The sequence below is a fragment of the Macrotis lagotis genome, chromosome 1 (assembly GCF_037893015.1).
Source record: "Macrotis lagotis isolate mMagLag1 chromosome 1, bilby.v1.9.chrom.fasta, whole genome shotgun sequence".
In the NCBI taxonomy this organism is placed as follows: Eukaryota; Metazoa; Chordata; class Mammalia; order Peramelemorphia; family Peramelidae; genus Macrotis; species Macrotis lagotis.
Genome location: NC_133658.1, coordinates 581,437,952 through 581,451,086, shown reverse-complemented (window position 1 = coordinate 581,451,086; position 13,135 = coordinate 581,437,952). Strand labels below are relative to the sequence as shown.

Genomic DNA, 13,135 nt, shown 5'->3' with positions numbered 1-13,135 from the left:
AACAAAATGAGATATTTGAAAATGAGTGGCACGTGTTATTTTTACCAGGACTTACTTGATCTGCAAAACTCAAAGTACCAGTGAACAGCAGGGTTGGGATATGCTCCCTCTCTTCAAGGAATTTTTGTGTGCTGCTTCTGCTTGGTACCAAAGTTCTTCAGATCAGTCATTTTTATTCTACCTTTGCTAGTTTATATCTTTATTATTCCTGGCTTGGTCCAGACAACTTGGTTGCTCTAAGTCCCATCTCCCGAACAAAAACTTGTCAAAGTTTGCATATAGAATTTAATATTTATTACTACAATGTAACCCATATTAGCAATGGGTGTAATAATAAAATGCAATAATAAAGAATAATAAAATGTAATAAAGCATAATAAAAATTTTTACTCTTTAAGTAAAAAATACAAATATACCATTTTTAGGGTGATACCAGTATGTCTATATCTGGTTTGACAGAGGCTGTAGTGATGTGAAGAATTTTTACTTTTTGTATGCTACATAGGGGAAAAACATTGCTTGAAAGTTATATTTACTTTTATTTATTTAATTAATTTTAGGTTTTTGCAAGGCAATGGGGTTAAGTGGCTTGCCCAAGGCCACACAGCTAGGTCATTATTAAGTGGCTGAGGTCACATTTGAACTCGGGTACTCCTGATCCCAGGGCCGGTGCTCTATCCATTGAGTCATCTAGCCACCTGTATTTACTCCTTAAATGTATTAAAAGTACTTTCTATACGTACTTCCTAAAAGAGATGTCACCAACAGGGCATGTTTGTAAAATGCCATTTATTTTTCTTTAGGCTGGTACAACTTCTAAAAGTCCAACGAAGACACTTGAATAATTTTTTCTTTAAGTTGCAATTATATATTTTATTTGCAAATTCACAGGTAATGCGTTGATGGGCAAATGAGAATGGAGAAGTAAATATACTGAAATGAAGCTTTCTAAAACCTTGAAAATCTATTTTCAAAGTCCTATGACAAAATAGCAATTTTTTATTTGTGTAGCATACAATAAAATTGTTGTAATTATGATATCATAAAAATACTAGCAGCTAGGTGATACAGTGGATAGAGCACCGGCCCTGGAGTCAGGAGAACCCGAGTTCAAATCCGACCTCAGACACTTAATAATGACCTAGCTGTGTGGCCTTGGGCAAGCCACTTAACCCCATTGCCTTGCAAAAAAAAAAAAATTCTTAAAAAAAAAACAACTGTGGGGGGGTCTGTGAGACCATACAATATTAAGTGAAAAAATCAAGCCCTGTTAGTTGAGGGTTAAGTTGACCGGTGATGTTGCAACATCTGTGCACATGCTCACGTCTTCCTTCATTTTCCATTACACGAATGGGCTTTGAGGGCTCAAGGGTCCAGCAAGCTGCAGGCCGGACACACCTGCTCTAAGTGTGACCTTTTCTGGGGCCATCCTCATCCGCTCTCTGTACTACCCTCCCCGAGACTCTCCGCTTCATCGGTTTTCCATTTCATTATTTAAAGCACACAAACCCTGGTGCCCTTTCTTCTGTTGGATGCCATGTTAGCGCCTTTTCCTCCATCTCTAAAATAAGGTTAGACTGGATCTCCTAGTTCTCTTGTAGCTCTCATGCATCACCCTGTGCACTGCTATGGACCGAGCTGTTCAAGATCGAAAACGTATGCGAGTGCCGGTGCGGATGCTCCAGGGGGCACACACGCGGCCCCGGCCGTCGGGCAGGCGTCCTGGGGTCTCTGCGACCCTAATGCCGCCCAGGGAGGGGGCAGACCAGGCCGCCGCCTGCCCCCTGGCCGTGGCCGAAGCGGGCGCAGCGCGCTAACAAAGGACAAGCTCACGTCCCCTCACTGGTCCTTCGGGGTAGGTGCCGTTCTCCCCGAAGTGGGGAGAAGCTGAGGTTCAGGAATTGAGCGGTTTGCCTAAGGTCCCACAGTGTGGCCGGCCCGGGCGCCCAGCCCTTCCTCCGCGTCCCAGCCCCACCAACCACTCTCCGCCCCTCCTGCCTTCTTCCAAGATGGCACCAAGCGCTTCACGTTCGGGAGGAAGCGAGCGCACGCTAACCCGGAAGGGAAAGCCCTGGCCGAGGCCGGGGTGGAGGAGACGGTTGGGCCTGGGGTGAGGCGAAGCGGGCGGGCGGGGGTGGAGCCGAGGCGAGGCGGCTGCGCCCGCCGGAGTCGGGACTGCTCGGCGGGGGCGGGCGGACGCCCCTGCCCCGACCGGGGGAGGGAGGGAGGGAGGGAGGGAGAAGTCGGGGGGCGTCTCCTCCCTCCCCCCGCCCCGCCCCTCCGCCTGGAGGAGCTCAGCCCACACCTGCCGGCGAGGCCCCGCCCCGCCCGCCCGGCCCGGCCCGCCCTCAGCCCGGCGCGAGTCCGCGGGCCGACCCCGCCCGCCCGGCCCAGCCCCCGCCGCGCTTCCGGGGTTCCCTTCCCGGCGAGTCCGCGGCCCCGGCTCGGCCCCAACCCAGCCCGGCCCCGGCCCCAGTCCCAGTCCCGGCCCCGGCCCCAGTCCCGGCCCCGGCCCCAGCCCTAAGCCTAGCCCCGGCCCTCCAGCCCGGCCCCGGCCCCGGCCCCAGCCCTAAGCCTAGCCCCGGCCCCAGCCCGGCCGCCCCGGCGCCGGGGAAGTATGTGGGCAGCCCCGCGGGGCGGCGGGGGCGGCGCGCCCGGCCCGTCTCCGGCCCGGGAAGTTTTCCTCCCGCCCGCCCGGCCGGCCCGAACGCCGCCGCCTTCTACATAAATGACGCTTCCTCGGGGGTCTCCGCCTCGGCCGCCCACTCCTCCCGCCGCAGGGCGCGGGGGGCGCAGCCCTTTAGGGGGAAAAAACTGAAGAAAAAATAAAAGCCCAGCCCCGGCCTCCCCTCCCCTCCCCCACCCCACCCCGGAGAGCAGAGGCCCCGCCCCGGCCCCAACACCTCCCCGCGGCGCCCTGGCCCGTGCTGCCGGCCGGAGCGGCGGGGCTGCGGGCACCATGCAGGCTGGGGAGCCGGGCCCCGCCATGCGAGTGCCGGAGAGCGACGGCAAGCCGGAGAGCCCGGGCCCGGCGGCCGCCCTGCCCCACAGGAACGGCGGCGGCGGCGGCAGGAGCGGCGGCGCCAAGGGCTGGCAGTACAGGTACGCCCTGCTCCGGGGCGGGGGCGGGCCGGGGGCGCGGGCCGGGGACCCCCGCGCGGCAGCCGCCTCCGGCCCGGGAGCGGCGGGGCCGGGGCCGGCCGAGCCTCCCTTTGTGGAGGAGCCGCGAAAAGTTGTCCTTGATCCGCGCCGCGGCCGCCGCCGCCGCGTCCCAGCCCGGGAGCCCGAGCCCCGAGCCGGCGCGCCCGGGAGCCCCGAGCCGCAGGGCCGGCTGTGCCGGGCGCCTGACCTCGGATGGGCTACCAAAGGGAATTCAGACTTGGAGGTAGGGGCCGTCCGCGTGGGCGCGTTTGCACCCGAGGGCCAGTAGGGAAGACCCCAGCTGCCTCCGGGAACCTCGTGTGATTCCACTGGAGACCGGGAGTGCGGGTCTATACAGGTTAACAGCTCAACTTTGTTATTGATAAACTACGGAGGTTTTGTTAGAGTTGATGCTGGACCTGTGTTGAAATCCTGTCTCAAGTCATTTAACCTTTCCCAGCCTCAGTTTCCAAATGATGATAATAGTATCTACTTCTCAGGGTTGTGAGTATAAAACAATATAACACATATAAAATGCTTTGCCATATATAAATGTGAGATGTTACTGTAGGTTTATCTTTCCAATGAAAATATTTAATGCCCATTGTAGGTAAGGCCAAAAAAAAAAAATCAAACTGATGTTTCACTGTAGCCTGGAAAAAAAATCGTTTAGGAGTTCTTTATGAAATCAGATATATTATCATCCCACTTAACTGTAGATCAATCTTCTGGCAACATCAATTCTCTAAAATACAAACCCAAACCAGGAAGTAAGCACATAAGGTCTCTGAGTCCTGAAAATAATGTCACAAGTCACTGCACTAAAATCACAGTTTAATCAGTCATAGGCTCATAGGCTTAGAGTTACCAGAAACCTTGGAAGTCATTAAGTCCAACCCTGTTATTTTACAGATGAGGCAACCAGGTTCCAGAAAGGTAAGGTAAAGTTACTTGTCCACTTTCACAAATGTAGAATGTATCTGAGGTAGGATTCAAATAAGTCTACCACCTACAACTTTATAGGATTTATTTAATGTATAATCAAGCTTTCATGCTGTAGTTTTCCCTTTTAAAATATTATCTATGAATCAAAAGGCATTTAATTAAGACCTGCTATGTAACAGACTTGTGCCTAGGGGTGGGTTTCTCAAAAATGAAACAGCCTGCTCTCAAGAAACTTACATTTTCTCTTGTTTCTCCTGTTTTATCTATTTTTTCAACTCATGTAAAAGCATTTCTGGGCTGTTATTCTCCCTAGCTCTACACTGGTTTCCCAAAAGGAGATAGCAATTCAACTGAGCTTTTAAAGGCTAGAGATGAGGTAATTAGGGATACCTAGAAGTGGGGAGGTATTAGCTCTGAGAGGAAGAGATGACAATTTGATAAGTGCCTGTAGCTCAAAGACTTAATTCTTTCAGGCTAAGGCAGAGATTCATTGTTTTGTTCATAGTGGGGTTTGTCTTATGCTTGGAAGCAGGTATTTACCAAGTTCCTGCCAAGGGTCAAGTTACTACATTGACATTCTGAACATCTCCATTTCCTTCTCTAGGAGAAGGAACCCAATTTCTTTTTAGAAAAAGAGATGAAGGTCTAATAAGTGTTGTAGAGATGTCTACAACACCTGTGTTTTTATACATACATACACAAACACAGTAAATGCAACCTTATTGGGGGAGGGTAGTACCAGTTTGGGAGGTTCAGTAAAGGCTTTACATAGACAGTTCCATGAAAAGAATTTTGAAGAAAGAAGATTCTAAGATCTAGTGGGCTGATAATTCAGTCCTCGAATGCAAAACATACCCAAAGTGAATGGAGAGATGGGAGTCTGGTACGGTCACTAGCACTTGGGAAGATCAGAAAAAGCCTCATGTGGCACTTATAATACTGAACCTTAAAAGAAATTTAAATTCTGAGAAATGGAAGCATTTTCAGGAAAGGGCAAAGGGATCAAGAATAGAGAAATGTGTCTCGGGATCAGAAGGCCAGTCTGTCTGGATCCCAGAATGAGAGGGGCATCAAAGGCCAAACAGAGGTTGTATTTGATCCCAGAAATAATATAAAAAGCCAATGCAGTTTATTGAATCAGGGAATAGTTCGATCAGACCTATGCTTTAGGAAACTAATTTTAGTAACTGTGAATATCAATTGAAAATGGGAGAGATTTAGGCAAGAAGACAAATTAGGAGGCTATGGTGATTCTCCAGAAGTGATAAGAGCCTGAATTAGAATGGTAATTAGAAAGGAATAAGTTGAAGAGTTGGTGTGAAGGTAGAAATGATCAAATTTGGCAGTTGATGAAATATATGAGAAGAGGAAGAATGAGGAATCAAATATGAAATTGAGTGACTGAAAGACTGGTGATGTCCTCAATGCAAATGAGAAAGTTCAGGGATGGACTGGATCTGGGGGACAAGTTGATCAGTAGTCAGTGAATGCTTATTAAGTACCTGTTATGTGCTAAGCACTGTACTAAGGGACAAGAGAAGTCAGATCCAGAATGAGTGTGCCTGGAGTGCTTTCAGAGTTCAGTTTGGGAGGTGTTGAGTTTGAGATGCCTACAGTACTTCCAGGTTGGAATACCATGACAGTCGGAGATGCATAACTGGAATGAACAGATTCTAAGAGAAGGATTGGAAGGTTGTTAGGAAAAAAGCAAAGGAGAACTAGCATCTGAAAACTTAGGAAAAACTAAAAGTAGACAGACTCGTGTTACTGCACAGCATAATAATTCAGGGCTTGAGAGATTTGCTTTTCATTTAGGAGCCATATAAATTTTCAACTTTCTACGAAAGAAAAAACAAAAGAATTGGGGGGGGGGGGATGTAGACCCTTTAATCTTAGTCTAATGTTTTTTACTATTATTCCCAGTTAGCATCACTGAACATCTCTAGGCAACAAGCAATATGCTTTTATTAAGCAATTATAGTATATGCCAAGCTTACAAAGGGATACACATCCAAGGAAAAAGACAATCCCTGCCCTTAAAGAGCTTACTTTCTAATGGAGGAAGACAGTATTCAAAAAGGTTGCTGGAAAGGGGTGGAGTGGGAAGAAAATCTGGGGAAAGAGTAAAGTATCAATCAATACTGAGGTCCAAGTTCTGACTTCAGAAAGCAGAGCTGGTCTGACCTTTTCCCAAAATGGAGACCTTGGGAGGAATTCACCTTTGGGCAAAAGGGTTTTGAAAGATGTTTTTGAAAATATTCAGAGAGAGCTGAGTAGGATAATAGTAACAATTGTCATTTATATAGTGCTTCAAAGTTTACAAAATGCTTTGTACATATCATCTCATTTGAACTTTACAATCAGATAAAGTGGATACTACCTTAAGGTTGAAGAAATTGGTGCTTAAAGAAATTAAATGTATGTGACATAGACTAGGAGCAATTTCTTTCCTTTCTTACCTTTCCCATATTCTGTGCTACCTCTCAGTTCTCTGTTGGTAAATATTTGAAAGAAAAAATTAAGTCTTGTGCTCTCTGTTTTATAAAACAGGCTACTATGTAATACATTTTATAAAGCTTTCAATTAAAAATAATCAAAATAACAAAAAAATTAGTATATGGAGATATAAACTTAAGTTTTGTAGAACTAATTCTCCTATATAAATGAGATTTTAGAACCTAGCAATATTTTCAAAGAATAATTGTGAACATCTAATCTATTATGAATATTAGAAAACTGCAAAAGACCTATCAAGGAAGATAGATATAAAATGTCCTATGGTGACCTCCAGTGTGATGCTGGGAGGGGAGGGAAACAGTTTGGAATTTAAAATGCAACAAAAAGTACATTTCAGAAAGATAAATGAAGTTTTGGGACACCTTTATTGATATGTTTTAAGGTTAGTTCATATCAATAATAAAGTCTTTGAAAAACTAAAATAAAGGGACTTGGATTTACTGAATTAGATTGTTATAAGTATAGATTCGTACTGAATATTTTACCAAAATGTACTTTTTACTGCTAGATTTTCTTCCAGTAGATAAAGATATTGTTACCATGTGTCATTACTGCTTTAGAATATCTAAAATTTCCTTGGTTGTGGGCACTTTCTGTTGCTGCATATTGCAACACCTGTATTCTTCAGGAATTGCTGAAGCTAAATTTAATCCATTACATTGTGGTCAATCTCCTTCCTGATGATGACTTAACCTCTGGATTTAGCTCAGTGGGACCTCAGAGAAAAAACAGAATCCTGTGTCTCCAGGCCCATCCTGAGAAGCTCTTTGAGCTTTGTAGTTCTGTCAGGTTTTGGGTTCTGTTGGTATAGTCCTGAGAACCCATGGTCATCTCCATGCCACAAAGGCATTGAAATAGAATGGTAAAGGATTTTATGGTCTCTAGAAATAGTCTTGTTCTCTCTTAGAAAAGGGCATTACTTGACTAATATTGACTTAGCCCCAATTGGAGTGAATCTATTTTATATTTACTTCCCAATGTACATGTTATTGCTTCCATTCAAATAAGAGACTTTAGCATCTTTTTAATTTGACAATTCCAGCATTTTTCGCAGGTAAGCACTTAATAAATGCTTGTAAAATAAATGTAGAATGAATTAATGGTATTCAGAAGTTACCTGAAAGGCATTAAAAGACCAGTTGTATCAAATACTGGAAAAGTTTTGGATTCTAAAAGCAGTAAAGGAAAGAAAAAAAAATTAAGATAAGTAGTCTCCAACAAAATTTTATGCCAATCCTAAATAGGCATAAAATTATAGAGTTGTAGAAAAATAAGCTAGGATGTAGTCAGTGAAGTAATTCTCGAGCCCAAGGTAACTTGGAAGATCCATGCAAAGGCTCTGATCCACGGGGTCAGAGGAGGCGGCAGCACAGCCAGGAACAGCCTTCCAGGAACAGCCTGCAGAGCTTCTGGATCTTTGGCACCTGGGCTTATGGCAGCAGAAGGGGTATCTAGGCCTTTCAACCCCAGGATCACCAAGCACGACTTGGAAGATCAACAGGGAAACCTCTGCCAGAGTGAGCACAGAGCCCAGGCCAGTGCAGTCCTGGTCCTGGGAAACGGACCTACCCAACCACCCAGCCAGGAGCTTCCCAGCACCTACTTCCAGAGTGCTCAACTCACCGAAGGAAAGGGGGGTGGGGATAGACTGGCGAGGTCTCTCCACCATCCCTCTGACAGGACTCTTGTCCACATTTAGACTGTGGTTGCATTCTTGGGGCCCCCATTGCTTAAAAGTAGTGACCTTCCTCACAGCTCCAGGGCAGAGGGGAGTGTTTGTGGTCATCCACAGACCAGAGCACAGACTAGGAGAGCAGTCAGAGCCTCTCATAATACATTGAAGGAACTGAGATCCTTGTGGGGGTGTCCTAATAACACTGAAAAACCTGGGAAAAGCACCTCAAAACCAGGGAAATGAGTAAACAGAAAAAAAAGAACCTGACCATAAATAATTACTTTAGTCCCATAGAAGATCAAAGCACATACTCAGAAGATGACAAAGTCCAAGCTTCTGTATCCATAGCCTCCAAGAAAAATAGGAATTGAACTCAGGCTATGGAAGAGCTCAAAAAAGATTTTGAAAATCAAGGGAGGTATAGGAAAATTTGGGGGCAGAAATGAGAGTGATGCAGGCAAATCATGATAACCAAGTCAGCAGCTTGATCAAGGAGATACCAAAAAATACTGAGGAAAATAGCATGTTAAAAACCAGTTTAGGACAAATGGAAAAGGTAGTCCAAAAATTTAATGAGGAGAATGCCTTAAAAGTAGAATTGATCAGATGGAAAATGAGATAAAAAAGCTCTCTGAAGAAAACTCCTTCAAATATAGAATGGAGCCAAGAGAACCTGATGACTTTGTGAGGAATTAAGAAACAAGAAAACAAAACCAAAAGAATGGAAAAACTAGAAGAAAACATGAAATATCTTATTAGAAAAACAGCTGAGCTGGAAAACAGGTCCAGAAAAGACAATTTAAAAATTATTGGGCTACCTGAAAATCATGACCAGGAAAAGAGCCTTGACTTCATTTTTTAAGAATTTCTACAGGAAAATTGTCCTAATATCCTAAAAGCAGAGGGTAAAATAGAAGTTGAGAAAATCCACTGATCTCCTCCTGAAGGAGATCCACCCAAAATAACACCCAGGAATATTATAGCCAAATTCCAGAACTCCCAAATCAAAGAGAAAATATTACAAGCAGTCAGAAAAAAACAATTCAAATATTGTGGAGCTCCAATCAGGTTTATACAGGATTTAGCAGCATCTACATTGAGGGCTCTTAGCGCTTGGAATATGACATTCTGGAAGGTAAAAGATCTTGGATTATGACCAGGAATCAACTACTCCGCAAAAGCAAACATTTTCTTTCAGGAGAAAAGATGGACATTCATTGAAGCAGGGGACTTTCAAACTTTCCTGTTGAAATGATAAGAATTAAACAGAAAGTTTGATCTCCAAGTACAGGATTCAGGCAAAGCATAGAGAGGATGGATGGGAAGGGCAAATTATAAGGGATTTAATGTTAAATTGCTTGTATTCCTGCATGGGAAGATGAAGCTGATAACTTATATGAACCATCCCAATGGAGAGAGCTGAATATGAAACTATAATATAAAGATGTAGTCAATGGATGAAAAAGGAATGTACTAGGAGAAAGGAAAAGGAGAAGTAGAATGGGCTAAGATTTTATGTAAGAGTCAAGAAAAACCTTTTGCAGTGGAGTGGAAGGGATAAAGGTGAGGAGGAATGAGTGAGCTGTCATTCTCATTGAAAATGACTCACAAATTAAGAACACTTAATAGGTTATAGAAATCTATCTAACTTTAGAGGGAAAGGGAGAGGAAGGAGATGGGAGAAAGGGGATGGGGGGGTATAGATGATAGAGGAGAGCTAAAATGGTGGGAGAAGATAGTCAGATACAATACACTTCTTTTGTTTTTTTTGCAAGGTGGTTGGGTTGGGTGTCTAGGGCAGGATTTGGCCTTGGGTCCTCCTGGCCTTAGGGCCAGTGCTTTGTCCTCTGTGTCACTTGTCTGCCCCATGACACACTTTTAAGGAGAGCCAAAGTGAAAGGAGAGAGAGTAGAATAAATGGGAGTGGGGAGGAATAGATGAAGGGAAATACAATTAACAATAACAACTATGGAAAAAAAACATATGGCAGCTACTTCTCTGATGGACTTATGATAAAGAATGCAATCCATCCCAGAGACAGAGTTGATAGAATCCGAACACAAACTAAAGTGCAATTTTTTTCTTTTTCTCTCACTTTATTTTTCATTAGGTTTTTCTATTTTTATAGGGGAAAGGGGATTATGTTTACTCTTATAAGGAGACTATTTTAGTAATGTGAGCAAAGGAAGATGTTCTAGCTATACCTTACCTAAAATAAATATATATATATATATATTTTAGGTTTTTGCAAGGCAAATGGTGTTAAGTGGCTTGCCCAAGGCCACACACCACGGTCCAGATTTGAACTCAGGTACTCCTGACTCCAGGGCCAGTGCTCTATCCACTGCGCCACCTAGCCACCCCTAAAATTATATTAGTAAGCAGAATTGGGAAACCTTTTTTCTGCCAAGGGCCATTTGTGCATATTTACAACATCATTCCCAACCATATGAAATTATTAATTTAAAAATTAGCCTGCTATATTTGGCCAAACATTTAATTAATTTATTCCTAAAAAGCTCCTAGATTTATTGAATTTCAAATTCTACCTGTTTTGCTGTGGCAGCGCCAGATCAGATGATTTCCATGGCTTGCAGGCTGCGGTGTCCCCCACCTCTGTTATAAAGCAATAATTATTAAAGCTATTTGGTACTAAGAAACAGAATGGTGCATTAACAGCAACATTTTGTGATGTTCAACTATGATGAACTTAACTCCTCAGCAGATGTAAAATGCCATCCACATACTTCAGAAAAACGATATAGTCTGAATGCAGACCAAAGCGCATAGTATTTTCACTTTTTAAAATTTGTTTTATATTTTTTCTTTTTCTCATGGTTTTTTCACCTGTCTCACTTTCTTCTCTATAGCCATCTGGGTCTAGGGGATCAGGAAGATGAGAGATGGTCCTGGATATAGAGGGATATTTTAGACTTTTTAAGCTTAACAGGTCTCAGTTTGACATCCATTCGATGGTTAGGTTTAAAAAACAAAAAGCAATGAATGACCTCTTTACTTAGTCAAAAAAAAAATATCAATCTGGGAGAGGGGAGGACTCTCAGGATTCCTGGACAAAACAGAAACAATTTCTGTTTACATTTACTCTGAGCTAATCAGGCCTAAAGAGTGACCAAGTGGGGTTTGGCCTAGGACCTATTGTTGACCAGTCAGTGAGAGCCATAGTGATTTGAGGTTTGTAAACCCTAAGATATCTTGTCATGTTTTAGTAACGTAAATTTTCATTCCTTTGAGAAGAATATCCACAGTTAAGGGAAGGAAGGGAGAGAGAGAAAAAAAAAAGTGAGAAAGAGAAAAAGGAACATTGCCCAACTGGCCAGCAGTTGGGCAGTTCCTACTACTCACATAGGATGTTGTTTGCCTCTCTTTCTTGAAGAGAACCATTACATAAGGGATGTGATGTCATAGTATTTAAGTTAATTGGATTTAAGTAAGGAAGGGTTGTTCAAAGTCACCAATCATAGTGAAAGGAACATTGGATTTGAAATCAAAATAATACTCTCCCTCTTACTTTGCAGTATGGACCTCAAGTTTTATCTGTAAATTGAGGAGGTTGTACTAGATGACTCCTGGGGTCCTTTCCAGCTCCAAGTTTATGATCTTATGATCCTAAGACCAAATTTTCTTGTCCTCATGTGAAAGGCATTTACAATCTACACAAGGAGATTTGTGTGCTTAACTAGAAAGATTTAACAATAGAAAGAATAATAAGAACTATTATGGGAGTTCAGAGGAAGGAAAGATCACCTTGGGTTTGTGATCAGGGAAATCTTAGGAGGTAGTGATACTTGAGCTCAACTTTGAAGGATGATTAGTTAGTTAAGATTTAGATAAGTAGCAAAAAAACTGAGAAACTGTTCTTGACCAGGGAATGTCAAGAGCCAAGTTTTGTGTGTGTGTGTGTGTGTGTGTGTGTGTGTGTGTGTGTTGTGTGCGCATACTGGAGTTTGTGGTTTGTATAAGACAGTATAGTGGGTTGGAAGAAAGTTGAATCCAGATTTTCTAAGAGTATTGAATAACACATTAAAATGCCTTAATTTTATTTTATAGTCAGTAAAGAATCATCAAAGGTTTTTGAGCAGGAAAAATATGATTTTCTGTCCTACTCCTCACAGAGATTATTACAAAATTTTTTAGCTTTTCTTAAGACTTACATCACCACCTGCCCCATTCTCAAAGTTGAAGGCCTTACCTTAACTCATTTTTTTACTTAGAAAAGAGAGAAATTGCCATGACCTCCCCTCTTTTTTTATTGAAATTTTATTTTTCCAAATATATGCATTAATAGTTTTTCAACATTGATTCATTTGCAAATTTATGAGTCCCAAATTTTTCTACCACCTTCTGTCCCCCTCCCCCCATGGTGGTAAACAGTCTGATAAAAGTTATACCTATCTGTTCCTGTTTAAAAAATTTACATATTTATCATATTGTGAAAGAGGAATTAGAACAAAGGGGAAAGAAAAACACCATGAGAGAAAAAGGAAAAAGATAAAAGAAGTTTTAAAAAAGTGAACATCTTTTTGCCATAGGTTTTTTCCTCAGGTTGTGAATAACATTGTCCATAGCAGGTCTGTCAGTGTTGTCCTTGATCTCTGAACTGCTGAAAGGCTGCATCCATCATAGTTGATCTCAGTGTTGTTAATGTGTAATGCTTCTTCAAAAGAATCTATCTGCTTCTTCAAAGAAGCTATCTTTTAAACTTTGTAGTAGCTTGTAAACTTTTGTGCAATCTGTGATTAAAAGTCTAAGCTTTTCTTACCTACCAGAGTCAGAGATTGTTGAGTTCTTCACTCAAATGAGCCACAGCTGTATTTCCCCACCCCAATTGCTCTGGCA

General features: G+C 43.0%; 1 protein-coding gene across 2 annotated transcripts in view; it reads left to right on the top strand.

Annotated features, from left to right (window-relative positions):
• The first annotated feature begins 2,584 nt into the window (after positions 1 to 2,584).
• The window catches only part of OSBPL11 (oxysterol binding protein like 11), an 88,673-nt gene continuing 78,122 nt past the window's right edge, over positions 2,585 to 13,135 (top strand). For both annotated transcript variants that reach the window (XM_074214715.1, XM_074214714.1), the window contains exon 1: positions 2,585 to 3,102. In XM_074214715.1, the coding sequence (XP_074070816.1) occupies positions 2,960 to 3,102 (143 nt within the window). In that variant the 5' untranslated portion in view covers positions 2,585 to 2,959. The remainder of the gene's footprint in view (positions 3,103 to 13,135) is intronic.